At 38.2% G+C, this 19,029-nt stretch overlaps 1 protein-coding gene across 1 annotated transcript; it reads right to left on the reverse strand.

Moving 5' to 3' along the window:
- Positions 1–2,021: 2,021 nt before the first annotated feature.
- LOC137287172 (transmembrane protein 45B-like) lies at positions 2,022–17,821 on the reverse strand. Its single transcript, XM_067819342.1, has 2 exons — positions 17,751–17,821; positions 2,022–3,054 (listed from the first exon to the last, which is right to left on the reverse strand). Exon 2 carries the CDS (start codon positions 3,026–3,028, stop codon positions 2,147–2,149), a length of 882 nt encoding a protein of 293 aa, XP_067675443.1. The 5' UTR covers positions 3,029–3,054; positions 17,751–17,821; the 3' UTR covers positions 2,022–2,146.
- Between the last annotated feature and the right edge of the window lie 1,208 nt (positions 17,822–19,029).

Below are 19,029 nucleotides of genomic sequence, written 5' to 3' on the forward strand. Positions count from 1 at the left end.
ACCTCCCTGTGATGTAACTTATAATACTTAACTGATACTTTCCTCTTGGTACTGGAATCAAGGAATTTTCAAGAAGATTCTGTTACTACCAACATACAAGACCTGTTTCAATAGTGAAAACTGATATGCACTTCTACATTTCAGGTGTAAATAGGCACAAGGTCTGTAAAATATCACAAGCTATTATATTGTAGTATATGATATAACAATGCTAAACTCTGCAAGGTAACTGGTTAAAGATAACATTACAAATATATAGTGATTTGTTCATGATATATGATATGGTAACACAGGGCTCAATTTAGTGCTTTGTTACTTGCACTGGTGCAACCCAACATTACAAAATGTAAACTAGTCATTAGTCTAACTTGCACCAGGTGCAAGTAAATGTTTGAGTGGGTAAGCTCCTGAATAAATATCCAAACAATTCAACAACACATGCCTTTCAATACATATTGCAATATAAGCAGTGGAATTTGGCCTGTGCAACTACATTTTTATGTTAAGTTGCACGTGGTGCAAGTAGGGTAACATCTCTTAAATCGAGCCCTGTAACATGACTCAGCTGTGTCACAATAATAAACACATTAATTGCACAACATCACCTCAGATATCACGATAAACATATAGTCATCTCCCAGAACACAAGTGTAATGTTGACATTTTTTCAATGCATTCTCCATCACAATATTAAAAAAAACTGTTTTGTGTTTACCATTGAATGAACATACCACTCATGGTGTAGAAGCTGATGACACTATCACCGCACTGTGAGATTCCAAACACTTAAATTTGAGGTCAATAGCAGGATTTGTGTGGGAATACAAAATTTTGTATCTCTGGCATAATACGTAACACATGTTAGGAAGTGATGTAAAAATGTGAGCAAAAAGCAATCATCTCCTGGCAGTAACTAAGAACACCAAGGGACGTTTGTTTCTTGTGCCTAGTTTGCCAACATGACTGTGGTTGTAGAAAGTACTTGCCAATGGGTTAAACAATAGGTAGCAAAGTCCCTTACCTGACAGCAGCGTTCTTTTGTAATTAATCCCTCCCTCCCAGTCCCACTGCTGTCTATAGCCACATGGAACTGTATTAGGTCTCCTGACCCACCCTCTCTCCACCCACCCACCACCTGTTCCCAGAATCAAAACCTCTAGAAGTCTGTGGGTCTACAAGTTTGATTTTCATCAAATCTTCAAGGGTTTTTGTCTGCTGTCTACATCTCCAGTCAAGTGGAGATCTATCCTTTGAAAATGACTAGGTAGCAGGTTGTTGCTACTGTGATTTCCTTTCAGGTAGCAAAATAGGATCTTAAATAGCATATTTGCTACCTCAAAGTGTTACATTTGAACCCTGATACTGTAAGTATACTTGTGATAGGCAGTCCATGTGTTAATGTTAATGTGCCTCCTCTTCAGTCACATGCATTATCAGAAGCTGCAACAGCTTGTAGCATTGGGAACCGAAACCAAATCCACTATCGATTATCGAAGGACTTGTGGAAAATGATTATCAATTACAAACAAAATTTACATAAACATTCATAAGTTAATCACTTTTTTAAGGATTTTCCACAGCTTGTTTTGTCAAATAGATGTTTATGGGTTGTTTTTAATAACTAATACTATTATGCAGAAAAAAATGTCTCTGAACGAGACTTCAAGAATGCTGAGGTATGCAAAGCCAGTTTTAGGATGCAATGTACCTTACATCACCGTAGATAAACCTACTTTTGACGACCCACAAAAGTAGTCTGAAGGAAGGAGTAAGTTTCTCAATGGGTTACACTTTCGTAAAACTTTTTGGGGGGCATGCACGGACAAGAAATATTCAGTGACAACTTTGCCAGTAAATATGAACAAATTTAAGTGCAAGACTGTGCTATACACTGTCCAAGATTGAACAATAACAAAGCAACAAAATCCCGATGACACTTTCACTATTGTCACTACAAGTAATTCTCTGGGGAATACTGCTGATAAAAAAATAATATGAAATATAAGTCAGAAACATTTTTGTATCACTACATCATTGCATTAAATTTAAATCATGCCAAAACTCGTTTTCTATCACCATAATTGCAATACCATTCTTACAAACAGTGTTTTCAATATAAACAGACAAGTGGATGGTGTTTTAGTGGTTACTTGGCAACAGGTTTCTGAAACTCAACATCACTGTCACTTTCATCATTCAAGCTGACAAATGTCTGTCCATTTGCACCAGTATGGATCAATCTCTTCATACTCATCTCATCGCCGTCATGGTGATCCACCTTTGTATGACCATAACAGCAAGCGATGACTGCTCCAATAAGAAGCACAATCACAAAGTTCACCCCACAGTGCCACGTAAAGTACAGAGTTGCTATCATCATATGCTCATGGTCATCCTGTTTCCATGGCGTTGCACCTTCTATGGGATTGAACAGAATAAATGCGACCTGCCAAAACCATGTCCCTTGAAGCAGCATAAGGTATGACCTCATCACAGAGGCCAAAATATGATGCCTGAAGCGCATCTCAACAAGGACACTTACGGCACCGGCAAAAATGACATAGACCAAGAAAGTATGAAGCAACACGTCCAACTCTGACCTTCCATGGAGGTGAAACTTGAACAGTAATCCTTCAACCATAAAGGCAATAAAATAGCTGATATATTCTGTATTTGGGGGTATTGGGGCACGGTAGTAATGAAGAATGTCAACAATACCCGTGAAGCCAAAAAAGAAAAACATGGTTGCATGTTGTCCATTGCCAACAGCCACAAATTTTCCATGTCTCATTCCAGTATATATTTCCAAACTGAAACCAACAGAAATCAGGAATATTTTCACAAAGGCTTCAATTGGCAGAACTTTTAAGCGGCTAGGCAGACATGGGCAGCTCATCATTACCCTGGAGGTAAAACGGGTATTTCTCTGCTTGCTGCTGTAGTACAGCTGGTACAAGCGAACCAAGTACCACATGGCAAAGATGATGAAGAACGACCCAGGCAGGGCATGGCCTCCGAAGTTTCCCATGATGCAATGTCACGGTAGACCACCACCTGTTAACAGAGAAACAGTTGTTAGCATTCACGGTTTCCAAACTTAACATATGAAAATTAGACATCACAAAATAAACAAGTAAGAGCACAACAAGAAGGAATGCAATTTCATACCACTGGGAAAAGAATGTTTTATACGGCACAAGGGCTCCAGATGATTTTTCAACATAGAGTATGTATGCCTTATTTTTTCAACATAAGAGAACTTGAAAAAGTTAAGAGTTCATTTAGAGTGCTGAATGGAATTTAATGGCGTGTAAGTAATCTTGTGTTTCGTTTCATATGTGCACCACAACATTGCTACTTTTGTGTAAACAGGTCAGTACACAATAAAGCAATACTCCGACAAATACGTCCGTAAATGATTCTAAGACCATACACCATTGCTGTGGTACGTATCTGCTATAGGTCACCCATATGATCAAGCTTTAAAATCTATCAAGTATTTGGCTGTCAGATTTGTACATGTTTAAAAGGGTGCTGAAATAATAAACACTCAACTCCGCACTTACATGTGTTTCATAAGTGTGTAAATGTGTCCACTGTTTTCATGTGCTTTCTCAAATGTGTAACCAAAACAAATGCTGTCAGTGTAGGACATGGATTTCAATACCCTTTCAATCTCGTATGAACAGGGATAGGTTTGTAATATGATACACGTGTAAATAATTGGTAATGGGTAAATGGGGTGCTACAACACTGACACTAATTTAATATGCATTTAAATTGGTTGGTAATGTAGCTATAACATCAAGTTCTTTAGTGCCAGTCACCATGCTGTAATGTACTGAGATCATTAGGAGCACGTGGTGAAGTGATGATACCCACGACGGAGGACCTACAGTTCAAGGTTCTTTCGTGACCCACACATGATGTCTATTTAAAAGGTTCATATATAGGGTCTATGGGTGAGCATTGAGCATGTTTATCCTTTACAACTTGAAATGCTATGCAAGTGCAGCACAAAGAGTAATAAATATGTGTCAAGTGGATATTTCTGGCAGTTTGACATCCAAATGTTTGGTAACTGTGAGCACATAACCCTTTCTGATGAGTGGGTAATAAAAGCTTTAAAACCTGTCACTATGTTATTGATACTTACAAACATATTTAATTATGAGATGCCAATTTACAACATATATATATACAAAAACATATTTAATTATGTGATGCCAATTTACAACATATATATACACAAAACATATTTAATTATGTGATGCCAATTTACAACACATATATACACAAAACATATTTAATTATGTGATGCCAATTTACAACATATATATATACACAAAACATATTTAATTATGTGATGCCAATTTACAACATATATATACACAAAACATATTTAATTATGTGATGCCAATTTACAACATATATATACACAAAACATATTTAATTATGTGATGCCAATTTACAACATATATATACACAAAACATACACATATACTAAAACAGCATCATAACAGGCAAACTCTACATGACATTAGATTTCTTAAAACTATTACTGTATTAAAATATTAAACATACCAAATGTGTTGAGATATATACGAGCGCACAAAAATATTCAATTAGACATGTGAACATGACAATGTCTGTACATTTCTAAAAGGAGTAATTGAAGTGGCTTACATGATATATTATTACTTATAAACGATAATAGTTTCTCAATTAGTAATAGTTGGAGAAAACATGGTTCCACATATTCTACATTGTTATTAATTAGAGAAATCCTAACGTAAACTAGAGCAAAAGGGACTACTAGCAATAGAGTGAACTTCATCCTCATGGGTATTACATATACACAGTTTACAAGTTCTAGCTTCCAGTGGAATATTTGGTCAAGCAAATCTACCCAACTCAGTTTATGTGGCAGACATAACTTACACAACATGCTGCCATGTGATCTCTCTAAGTATGGACATAGGTGTCAGTTCATAGAGTTGACTTAAAAGGACAACAGGCATGAAGCTTGTTACCGTTACAGTGCCCACTGCCATTCCGTAACTGATGCAATCATTTTTGTTGGTGTATGGATTGTAATAAATTCGTCAAATTGACAACATCTGAATGTGTGATATTCAATATATGATGGTGTGTATATTATAAACAGTATTATATCTGGATCTTCTATAGCTTCGGGACCATCTGTTGAATTCACTGATTAATCTCGTATTTTCAACAAAATGCACATGACGCAAAACCGTATGATTTCAATTTTTAATTTTACTTGTGGTGAAGACCAACCCATATTGCCTTGAACCACATGAGTTGGTGTTGTTCAACCTACAGCAAGTAAAACACAATAAGCTTGGTTTTGTACAGCGTTGAGACAGTGTTGACTTTTGGTTCCCCAGATTGCAGCACCAGAAAACGAAATGGGTTGTGCTAAGCTTTCAAAAAGGGTATTAAACACCACCAGCAGATTTAGATTTCCACATGATTACAGTCAATATGCGACTAACATATTTAGCTATTTCATTAATATGTCAACATGTCAGTGAGCCTGACCATCCGATTCTGTTAGTCATGGTTACTGGTGACCAATTCTAATCCAGATTTCATGTATCATTTGGTGAGATCCAAAGGCTGGAAGACCTAACGTAACGTGACAAACTATAAAGACAGACTTCCTCACACCCTTATTACTGAACTTCGCCCCACTTCCCTACACCCAGTTTGAAAGAGAGGCTTGGAATGCAAGGACATAACAGATATCACAAGCAAACAGTCACTCAAGTGAAACAGAGTGAAGGATCGTACTTATCTCAAAGGGAATCAACAATTCATCTTTGAAGGCACTGCAGTATTGATCAGTATTTTCTCCAAAGATTCAAAATGTGCTTACTGCTTTGTCCTTTCAAGTACACCACAGCTTACACTGTTCACTTACACTGTTCACTTACACTGTTCACTTACACTGTTCACTTACACTGTTCACTTACACTGTTTTTCTTCACACTTCTCCTCAATGAAATGAGCCTAGCAATTCTGTTAGTGATGTCCAATGACCTGGACACCTGATACATCCATTTAGCAGTAACCGTACACTAACTATAAATCCTGCTGTCGCTGAGTAAATCATGACAACAAAGCAGGAAAAAGTGCAAGTGTCCATGCATAAATACGACACATCTTTATAAAGTCATACTGCATTATGTTGTCATGTTGCCAACTTCATCAGATGTAAACAATTATGTGTTTAACCAGCAAAGACTTAAGTCAATATACATGTACGTCTATGTTCACTCATGCATGCTGTGCCTTGTTTAAGAAAGCTAATTAAACTCAGTCACCTTCTGTCTTAGCTTGCCCTGAGGCAAGGTTCAGCTTCAAATCCAGATCCGTTTATTATAGTTGCTTACAATGTACACAGCTGGGAAAATGTTGCCACAGGACACTACTTGTTGCTTACAATGTACACAGCTGGGAAAATGTTGCCACAGGACACTACTTGTTTCTTTATATGCATCTGTATGAATGGTAGGCATACTTTAACAGACATGGCTGAAAATGAAGGAGGCAATTAGGTGTGCCCTCTGGCACCTCACCTGTTCAGGTAAGTGTGGCTTGTCTGCTTTACACAGTAATTCTGATAAAAGGCTGTAAACATTCAATCACAAGTCTTTTTTTGTTTTGTATGTGAGTTCAAACTGTGATTCACACACACACACACTGGTATCATGAACTGTTATATTTAACAGTACTTTTCGTTACAGTCCACTACTGAGTCTAACAAAACCTTATGGGAGGTCGCGTCATGTAACTTCTGGGATTGACCAATCAGAACACAGCTTACCAAATCGCGAAAGTGAACATTAGTACATACCTTTTGAACTTTATATCTCAAAAAGGTTAATACCCGAAAGATTCTGAATGCCATTTAGCGTACACTCGCTTCAGGGTGATGCATACCGTGTACGTAAAGCAATGACAACGGTGATTAAACAGTTGCTGAAAATAGTGTTATTGGCAATATTCAAGGATGTCAGCTTGCAGAAATATCAGGTAATGGTAACTATGTTAACAGAAACCCCAAAGCGAATATACTGCAGGTCAAATAACTATGGTATATGCATATTTTTGTTTGGGGAGAGATCTGTGTCAGTGACCTGAATATTTTGAAAGTCCCTCCGATCCCAAAATAGTAGCCGTTGTCTGATTGGTTATATCTATTTATCCATCTCGCTATTGATTACCTGACGCAACCTTCTACTAGGTTTTGTGGTGGAGTGTAAACGAAATACACTGAGACTACGTTTATTTAGACTGATAAATATGTGGTCCAAATCTTTGGCACGTGAAATGTTTATAACAAACCTGAATCCTTTCAAAACAGATAGTTTCTTCAAATGTTGCTGTTTTAAGGTAATTTTAAAAAAAAAAAAAAGATCAGAATCTAAGCAAGCAAAACGCACACAAAATGTTGCTTGCGCATTTTGTTGATTTTTTTTACTTGAAAAACGCCGGTTTCTGCTTTAACGTGACCACTGACAGGTAGTTAACCTTAAGCTCACACTTGGTGCCTCAGAACATAAATGGTTTTGATAAAAACAAATCATTCCATTGACACTGAAAAAGAGCCCCAGGTATATAGCAGATTCAGAATCTGAAGAATTCTAGACTTGCTTTACACAAAGGTAATAACATGTGGTTCAGGGACCGTGAGACAGTTTGTTTGTAACACCACATTCAACAATACTCCAGGCATGTGGCTGCAGTCTGTGATTAATACAGCATGGACCAGACAATCCAGTGAGACAATCCTAATCTTTACAGCTATGTTACTAGAATCAGGTGTGCTGTGCAGGTAAGATAGAGGGATAGTAAGTATGCTTGTCAGAAATGACACCAAAATAGCACAAGTCCCATCTCAACTAAACAGAATGTGCCAAGCTGTGGAAATGGTGCATAGTTTTCAAGATCCATGGAAACATGAATGAATGAGACAATCCAGTCGTTGACCCGGAATCCACTAAATTGCCCAGCAAAGACTGCAGTGAGTTTATTATTATGCCACACTCTGCAATATTCCTGCTATATGGCGGCGGTCTGTAAATAATTGAGTCTGAATCAGACAATCCAGTTGTAAACAGCATAAGCATCCATTTATCCAACTGGGAACTGATGACATGTGTCAACCAAGTCAGCTAGCCTGACCACCCGATCCTGTTAGCCCCCTCTTATCACAAGCATAGTCGCCTTTTGTGGCAAGCATGTGTTACTGAAGACCTATTCTACCCCAGATCTTCTTGGGTTGGCATGAGGTCATGGCCACTGGTGGTCAGCCAGATCAGGGTAACCCATACTGGGTCTTGCATAGTGACTCCTTACTTAGATAACACACTGGTCACAGTGGATTGTTAGCGCTGACTGGGATAACTCTGTGTGTCAGGTATCACCCTGGGGTGTTGGTGTGTTGTGTTCTGTATGTACCGCATATCCTAGTGCTAAGGTATAACATAGCTGACTGGTCAGATCACTCCGACATAGATGGATTAAATGTTATACCAGTCAAGTTTACTTTAACTCTGGCAACAACAAACAAGAGTCATCAAGAGATGACATATCCCCTCTGGCCCCCACATATTTGAAAGGACAAATCATCTGACGGTTACTTTAACTCCAGCTTGATGTTTTTTTCACGAGTAAGTGCAAAACATTTCTGTCTAATATATATTAAGTTCTGCTGAAAGATATGGACTGCTTTTCGTGTTGTGCTCTGGAAATGAAACCCACCCCTCCCTTTTGAAACTAAGTCCCAAACGTTTCCATGGAAACTGAGAAAAATATATATGACAAAATTCTGTAAACAGCAAAAGGCACTTTTTCAGGCTCTGTTGGATATATCTACCAAGTTGCCACAGGACAAGAAAAAGAATGATTACGTTCAGACAGACGAACAAGGCACTGACTATATCCCCCTGCTATACATGCCAGGGGGTTAAAAATAGATATAGCAAGTTTTTTTAAAATTCTTATATTCTAAAAATTTATTCCAGGCAAATTAATTGAGAGATCAATCCTAAATTTAATGAAATAAATTGTTTCAATATTTTGTCAGACACTGACCTGCAATCCATAGAAAATTAGTTTTAGTTTGATTTATCCTGGACTGTTGAATGAAACCTCAGAAAGATAATAACACATCAAAATGAATATTAAACAGCTATTATCTCAAAACCTTTAATGTCCTGTGTGTCTAAGGTTGAGGTGTGGTTTGGGTGTGTCACAGAAACTCCTATCTGCTAAAGTCACTCAGGTGCACAAATATGTCTTATTATAAACACTGCTGCACTTAAACGTAAAGACCTCTTTGTTTGTTTTAATGAATTTCACATTATTCCTCTGAAAACAAGAAATCACTACCCGATGTCACAGGACCTGCTATAATTGCGTTTGTTTAAGTAGGCCACATAGAAAAATATTCTTCTTTCTCATTACCGCCCAACCAAACAATTCGACCTGACCCTAAGATTTTTCACATTTTTTACACCACAGAAAATGCAACTTTGACTACATTAGTCGCCTCTGATAACAAACATGTTCCCATACCTTTTGATGATCCAATCCAAAAACATCCTTAAAACCTACTGGTTTACATTGTCGGTAATATACTGGTTATTTTAGCTGTCCTTTGCTGACAGGCTTTCATCATTTACCTTTATTTTGAACTTGTAAATTTTAGTCACAATGAGTCCGAAATAATGCTGAAGTGACAGAACTAAAATCTTCTAATGACATGGATTTCCTGATCACTATCATGATTGCAAGAATAGTTCAGCTTCATTTGCCCTGCACACAACCCACAAACTATGTTATCATCCAAACAAGATTTCCTATTATGTCCAGTGACTTTCAAAATGGCCATGCCCACCTTAGGCTGTGAGTCTGAGAGTGCAACCAATAAACAGTTTGATGGGGTGCAAAGATTAGGGTTTATTTTCCATTAAATAAATCATGATGATGATTATTTTTAGACGTGTCGTATGGCACATTGAAAATAATTCATCCATGCCATTTCAAAGTTTGCCATCCCAAGCCTATTCTGAACCCCATAGTGTCTGAAAAAAAGTATATTTGATAAACAAAACAATCTATTTCATCAGATGTCCGTGTAGTTTCACTAACAAATGGATAATTTACGAGTATGCTACACATTCAAAACTCAACTTGTACTTGAACATTATATGTCCAACTTGCTGCCTGGGAAACAATTTATCAATACCTGGCCAGCAAACAAAACCACATCCGAGAATGTGCAGACAAAGTTTAATGAATAATGAATGGTTCAGGGAGTTTGTTTCCACCCTGATGTCCCTGCAATACTATGTGCGGGTGTGGATAGATATGAGCTTCAGTCTCAAACATGAAACTGAAACAATGACCATATGGAATACTAGCATTGCTAACTAAATCATCAGCATTCACATCGGTAAGATTGGCTATGCTTATCGTTGCATCATTCAAGTCACGCACAATTACAAAACATGAACAAAATACAAGTATGATCAAATGTGATCTGCATCCAAACAATATTTGCAATGAAAATGAATTTCTATTACTGGACTCATATCTGACATACTTTTCTGCAGCATTTGTTGACCATATTGCTCAAAGTTTTGTCCCTGTAGTTTCAGAAATATATGAGCATAGGTATAGAGGAGGACTGTTGTCTGTTTGTTATTTGATGATGCACTCAGCATGATTCCAGCTTTTGGAATCTGGAACAATCTGAAACAATTGAGTCTGAACCACACAATCCAGTGATCAACAGCATGAATCTACACAAATGGGATGCAATGATAAGTTTCAACCAAGTCAAAGAGCCTGACCATTCAATCCCTTTGGTCACCTCTCGCAGATGTGGGTTGTGGATGACCAATTCTGACCAGGATCTTAACGGGTCTGGAGGAAGGTTATGGGTGTTCAATGTATGACACCATATTCTGCAATATTTCTGCTTGCAGTGGCCTGTACATCATGAACGTCCTACACCTTTTGTCAAAGGTCAGGAGATCAGGACTAGCCAAGTGGTTACAGCGTTCACCAAAGATCTGGATTTGATTCCCCACATGGATACAATGTGTGAATCCCATTTCTGGTGTCCCCCAACATGATATTGCTGGGATATTGCCAAAAGGAGTGTAAAACCATACTCACTCACTCACTCAAACAAGTCACTAAGTCTGACCATTCAATCAACTTAGAGCCCTTATGACAAGGGTGCTGGGGCATATTCCTGCCCCTCATCCCAATGTTTTGTTTGTATAAGTTCAGTTACTTCTAATGTATAATATATGATACATGTTCAATAATATCCAGGGCTCCACACAATTTTTCACCATCAGAGTATGTGCTCGTATTTTTCCAATATAGTGTCATTGCCACTCTTGTGTTAACAGGTCAATAAACAATAAAATAGTACTTTTTCATACAGATACGTGTCTGAATGATTCTAAGACTGTACACCAATGCTGTGGTGGATATCTGCTACGTTTTCGATTGTTTCCCCTACATATCATGCATGTTTCATATCTGTACATACACTGATACAACCCTTATCTTGAACCCTGAATATATAAAGTATAGCAGTTTTCAGTCTATGTCTACTAGCATCAATGACAGCTTCAATAACAGCTGTGACATAAACCACAAAGGGTATTTGATATCACACTTGCAGGTCTGATATACTCACAAAACACTAAATGGTGTTGCATGTTTTCATTGCAATACTCGACATTTTATTAATTTTCCAAAATTGATTTGGAATATGGTGAGTAATTTTCAAGTGGAAAATGTACCTCTGATAGTGAGTTTCACAAGTTGCTTTGCTACAAGTCAGCGTTTGAAATACCTGTGTGTCTGACGCCTGGGATGGGTTATTTTCAACAGAGACAACCAGATTCTCAAATTCACCTGCCTGACAGGTTAAAATTTAGACACCTATATAAAGATATTCATCATGTATCGGGGTAATAAATCACTTTTAATTTACAAAGTCCTACTGGATGGTAAACTATGTCAATTGTCAAACCTAAATTATTTGTGGACTGGTAAGTTTTGGTCAGGGCTGGCAAGTTTACATCTAGCTTGCCACAATAGGCAACTATGCTTGTCGCAAGAGGTAAAACAGGATCTGTCAGGCTCACTGGCACATCATCAGATCCCAAATGAGCTGATTCATGCCATGCTGTTGATCACTGGTCCACTCCAGACTCAATTATTTACCGACTGCTGTCATATAGCTGGAATGATGCTGAGGGGGTGTAAAACTAAAGTCATTCACAATTACACTCTAACCTGCCCTGTGAACAAACTATCACCTGTTGAATTTATTATCTCCAGACTCTGATGCCATGAATAATAAACTCTCAAGACATTAAGAAGAAGAGAACCTGACAGAATATTCTCTGAACATGTTTCAAAAGCATGTTTTGCATGAATGTGTTTTACAAGGTACATATGTTCACATCCCGTATGTGAACATATTCCAGGGATGCAAACAAAATATATATATACAGTTGAGCATCATTGTGTTGGAAATTAGATAACTTGTTATCTCGGTTGTCTCGCTATAACATCTTGGTCCATTATTTAAGCTCTTTTAACTAAATACAGATGTTCAGGATAGCTCGATTTAATTTCTTGATTTCAACAGACAAAATTACACTTTTGACTCGATATCTGCAAAGAAACTTGATATTCACTTAACCTTCATAGGCAACTATCCCTCTGAACTGAGATTGTTTCCACACGATCCACCATGAATGAAATGGATCTGGTAGTGTAAGCTAATTAGGGCTAACAGAGTTGAAGGTGTCACTTGATTGTTATTTAATTAAGATTAACTAAGATGGAATTAATTAGAAAGTACTCACTTACAACAAAAGCTACTGATTATAGTTTTGAATCAAAACATATTGAGAATCCAAAAAGGGTTTGGTGTAGTCACATTGAAAGCATGTGATTGTTGAGTTGTTTCTAAGTAATACATGATGCTAAGCCCCAGAGGGATGTCTCGAAGTTGGAATAACTAGATAGTTTTTCTTCATCCCATGAATATTGAGACATTGATGCTTGACTGTATTAGCACATACCATAATATTTTTAATACCAAGTTTGGGGTAAGCAATATAAACTTCCTGTTTAAACATAATTGCTTCACATTAAATCACAGTGTCCTCTACTCTGATTCGCTACTCTGAAGGACTCCATAACTTAATGACAGGACCTCTGATGTCTGTATATGAGGGTACTGCTGACACCTAGTTTTGTACTGCAACAAAACACCATGAGCCTTCATCAATCAGCAGGTGTCATCCTATGGCAAGGTGTTCCAACTTCGTTGAGTAGCATTACAGAAGTTGGGACGTACAATATTGAACAAAATTTATGGAGGATATTTTCCATTATTATTGTGAGTGCGTATTCTTATACGTCACTCCCTCTTGACAATGGTACAAGCATCTAGACAAACGTCGCACTCCCGAAATGAAAGCAGTGGTTTGCTAACAGTGCAAGAATCTGTATCGAAATGTGTCACTCCCAAAATAAAAGAAGCTGCTTGATTACAGTACAGGAATCTGTATTGAAATGTATCACTCATGAAATAAAACAAGTAGCTTGATAACGGTACAAGAATCTGTATCGAAATGTCTCACTCCCGAAATAGAAGTTGCTTTATAACAGTACAAAAATCTGTATTGAAATGTCTCCCTCAAGAAATATAAGATGATGATTGGCAACAGTACAAGAATCTGTGTCGAAATGTCTCACTCGTGAAATAAAAGATGATGATTGGCAACAGTACAAGAATCGGTATTGAAACGTCGCACTCACAAAATTAAAGGAGTTGCTATCCATAAAGTCTGTTGAAATATTAAACTGGTGTTGTCAGGTTCACAGGTTCTGTGTCAGTTTACCACTGCAGGGAAGGGATGATGCTGGATCAAAGATGCTACAACTTTTGTGTAAGTAATTCATACATGGTACCAACAAACCATGAATTATTACCAGATGAATCACTCATCCAATAGTCATATAACTCTGGAATACATCCCAAACACCACTGATCACATTTGTGCTGTTTCAGAGAACCTGTTGAGAAAGTTCTAGCAGGTTATCACTCACAAACCATCTCACCTTCCTGGTTGCTCATTCACTGCTAAAGGAACAGAGGCATGGTTAAACTATGTCTCTTGTAGACATACACAGAAAGTTGTATGCTTCTTTCGAAGGTAATACTGTCTGATATGTGCCTCTTTGTGGCAGTGTTATCCGAGCTTGGTTAAATCTTACCACCATGTTAAATGTTCAAAATATCATTTTTGTTTTGAAGAACACTACCCACCATATGCCACTGAAGAAAATGATGTCTGCCTCGCAACTGGATGTTGGAAATCATACAAACATACTCTGACAATCTTAAAACTAATATGAAATTGGTTAGTTACTTTTAAGTTGAGTGTGTGAATGACTCAATGTACAAAATAGTTTAAACAATGCAGTGAAAGTTGGTAAAATAAATCTGTACACACTGAACTCAAAAACAGCTAATCAAACAGTTTTCGAACACTGGGCACAGTGGAAGCCATACCATGGCAGCAGGTAATATTTTTTCTGGTTGTCACCCTCCTGGGATGACACGGAAACCGGTTACCTCATCAATGGCCAATGAATTTATGGCATTTTACATGAAGGTAAGACAAATGGTTCAATGCATATGGCAAATGTGAGTCAAGTAGGCACATATGTAGACAATGAATGCAGAAGAAATATTCACAGGGTCCTCAGACATGCACAATGTTATTGACAGTACCAACAACACATCTCTGACTTTGCCAAGTGTTTGGGTTTTTTCTTTCACTGCAGTCGTATGCATCATTTACACTACCATCCACATGATCAATGATTCATTCCAGGGTCTGAAAAAAATTATCAAAATGAGCAGTTCTCTACACCTTTAACTTTGCAGGACTCTCTGCAAGGACAGTTAAAAATAATAATTAAGGGACCCCAGGACGCGATGTTTGTGAGTCAAATTCAAGCCCTGCATGCCATTAGCATGTACTTCAGGGTATTGTAGGACAGAAAACCCAGAAACTCACAGGGCTCAAGTTGCCAACCATGATCACCCATCTTCACTCAGTAATCAACCACAAGTTAGTCTGTTCAAAATTGCCTCTGTTCACCCAGCAGAATTGTATCTGACGGGATAATTCATAGGATTATAACCTTCTTGCGCCAAACAAGCAGTCTAGTTATCCAGGGTAATAATGTGTTAGTGCTTTGAGCATGCACTAATGGCCATTATTATTATTATCACTAAGTCAGTTTGTAACCTTTCTTAGTCTACAGGATGGCATGCCATTGTTTAACATTTATGGAGTAGTGCAGTGGGTGAGCTGTCTAAGTTGCCAGGCTAGTGATCCAGTGAGGTTGAGGTGCCAGAAATTGAGTCCATCTGTGACCGGCTGTAAAACCTTGTCAACTTTGTGCCCAGATTTGTTCCATGTTGTCACAACCCCTAGTGTACAGTACACAACCCTGTCCACTCAAAAGAACCCACGTATCTGTTGGTATATGTCCAGATGGTGGCCACATGAATACCTGTAAACACCTTGTGGGTACAGCAACGTGCAGTGAATATGACACATATCACGAATATTAGGGTAACGACTATGAATAATTTTTCATAAATATAATATTGTAGTTACGTGATTGATGCACAATATGGAACCCCCATGTTGACTGTTAATTTGTCGTAGTAATACATAGTGATCTTACAGGACACTCAAATTTGGCATGTTATAGACTACCAGTTATGGTCCACTCGACCATGTGCAGCCATTGCAAACTAACATGACTTGCACTACTGCTATTCTTGCACATATTCCATTTTTGCATGTCTCACTTTAACAAGGGATAAAGGAAAACATGCTCAGATACAAAAAAATTGTAAATCTTCATTCATACTCGGTTCTGGTGATCAAGAATAACAAATTGTATTCCTGAAAGGTTCGATTTACTGAACATGTGAGTTTATCGTAACAGCCCAGATAACAAGGTATTTATATTGCAATCTAGATTTATATAAACCATAGCTTCTAATCTAGCCAAGCTGGCAATTCATATTTTCCATTCTGTGAGGGAAATACATGAAGAGCACCTGGGCTGTTGGCTTTGCTATCCACAGTCCTTTTATTTTTGTTTCCAGAATTACATCATGCATGAACCATAGGTACAACCTTGCACTTGAAAGCCATTTCATGCATGAAGCCATCAACGCACTAGTCCGGGAACAACCATACATGCTCGGTCATGACTTCCGTCAGTAAGGACACTGAATTGAAAGATCATATCTCTCTATCACCTAAATGGACTGTCACCTACAAGCTCACACAGTTACCCTAAAAAATCTCCACTCTATTAGCGAAGATGTTGTTTTTTATGGAGAAGCATGTACCATATGAATGACTCTCCTAAAATTTACGTACAAAGCAAGTGGCCCTATCTGCATGTTAATGTGCATAAATTCAATGAACAACATCCACCCTTACTACCAGCTACATACATAAAATTGATTACCCCTTCCCCAATCCAAATGGGTGACCATCCCTTAAAATCACAATCAATCCTCCCGGACATAAAATAATGAAGATTCCCTTACAAATGTTGCTTGAAAACAAGATGGTGTACATATAGATTAAAAAAAAATAAATAAGAAAAGTAGAAAACTGGTCACATGTTTATTCTGCGAATGAGAAAATCAGACATAGGTGTTGCCCTCAACTTCCTCAAAGCATAGCAAGTCAGTAGAACTTTGTTTACAAGTACAGTGGGATAATATGGATTATTCAGTTCCAAGGTAAAACAATAACAACACCTAATAGTCAGTGATCTTTCCTTGACTCGACTGATTGGCATCTGTCAGCAAGTCAACAAACTTGCCGTCAGGGATCACTGCTTCATTTACCGGAGAGCAACCTGTGATAAAATATTACAGTGAGGCGTTGATACAACAAACCAACCAGGGGCTCATTTCACAGAGCACTCTGATGATCACAGGTCACTACGGTAACCACAGAGCATGTTAAGAATGAAAGAAAGAAAGACCCCCTCAGCATAGCGTATTCATGCCTTGACAGTATAGATAGATACTGCTGATATTTTTATTCAAGTACACAGGACCGCATCGTCGCTGTCGACTACGTTCATTTATTCTCTGAACACGTTACAAAAGCGGTGATTGTTTTAAGAATAGTTTCACTTGAATATTAAAGAAATTAGGTTCTATAATTACCAAATGACAAATCACGCCACACTGCTGCGACGAACACTGCTATGTGATGGGTCCGGTAACTTCAGCAAATATGTGTGTGTGTGTGCGGGGGCAGGGGGAGGGGGAGGGGAGGGATCCTGAAGTAAATGTTAAAATAGACACATAAAGACTCTTTATGCTGAATTGCTTCTGGAGCAGAGTGAACTCCTTCACCATTGACATTCTGCGTGATGAGAACGCGCATATATGCAACACCATCGCTCTACAGTAGCAGACAATCTCCTGTTTCATTCACAACTCAAAGCTATCTGGCCAGTTGGAAGCACCTCCGCAAACAGGTGTTTCTCGACAAACTGCTTATATTCATGAACACTCTGCACACAACACAGTCACACGCACGGCAAGTACTTACCACAACCACTATCCAGTTCCCCGACACCGGATTGCCGTCACGTTCAAATAAGAATACAGCCCGCTTCTCAGCAGAGATTCGCGTCGACTGCTCTCACCGCGCCGCCATAGATCACGTGACTTCATGTGACCCAACCTGACGGCATCGATCTGTTGTTGGTACTATCACTCAGCAAGCAAACCGACGGGACAAGTACAATTAGATTCTGACAAACCAGCACGATGCAGTTAAACGACTGACTATTTCCGAAAAACGTAACAGAAATGTATCGCGAGATAGTTCCATACTGGAAATGTCGTGGATAGTTCCATATTGGAAATGTTCATGTCACTGAATGACACGTGCTGTGAGCCGGCGGAGTAGTCTACTTATCGCAGTGTTGTTGTTTATAGATCTACCCTCCTTCAATGTTTTTAGCATGGAAATTATCGTTCGGAAATGTGCTGTCGTGAAAATAAAGAGATGCCAGCAGGATCTGTGTGGTGATTTCGTGTTTGCCTTCAGCATAAATGTCACGCTTGAGAGCACTTCTTACTGGGCGGATGCAGGATTTTGAGGAATGGGGAGCACATAAGTTTTGAAGCACCCCCTCTGGCTCCACCCCCGTACTACATACAAGGGAGAAAAAAACGTGTTTTATGAGTAACATTTTTATTAATTAATTATTGCTAATCTGATCCCAATGAAAATGCACTAATTTTAAACTGACTATATTGTTTTATTGGAAGAAGAATATGTTTCGAAAAGAATATTAATTTTAAGTAGATGACGATAATCAGTCCTAGCATGGGATGCACCCAGTGTTGTCATGCACATTGTGTTTCATGTGTTCTAGTTTTCATCAGCATTGTGCCACGATCTAGTCTGATCAGTTCGTTTTTAGTAACTCGCGTTTTTACAATTCAAAGTAACCCACCGTTTTTTATTTGTTTGCTTGCCCTTACCATGCTAATTTAAATAGTTCTTAAAACATTAGAACATTTTCATTAAATCTTTCTAAACCGTCATGGGTGCATTCACATCGGAATATGACCAGGATTTGGTAATTTCATTTATTTTCACTACGGATTTAGATATTGTACAATTTTAGACATGTACCACATTTACCCGCGCCATCGCACACGTTGCAAGTGGGACTCCGACAATGAAATTATCAGTTTCTCAAGCAAGGGAGACCCTCTCGCTCATACCCAAATGATAAATAGCTACATGCCATCCTATGTACAAAAACAATAAATGAGATGGAGTCTGTGTCATCATGACCTCTCTCTACACAATT

This window comes from Haliotis asinina, chromosome 6 (assembly GCF_037392515.1).
Source record: "Haliotis asinina isolate JCU_RB_2024 chromosome 6, JCU_Hal_asi_v2, whole genome shotgun sequence".
Taxonomy (NCBI): Eukaryota; Metazoa; Mollusca; class Gastropoda; order Lepetellida; family Haliotidae; genus Haliotis; species Haliotis asinina.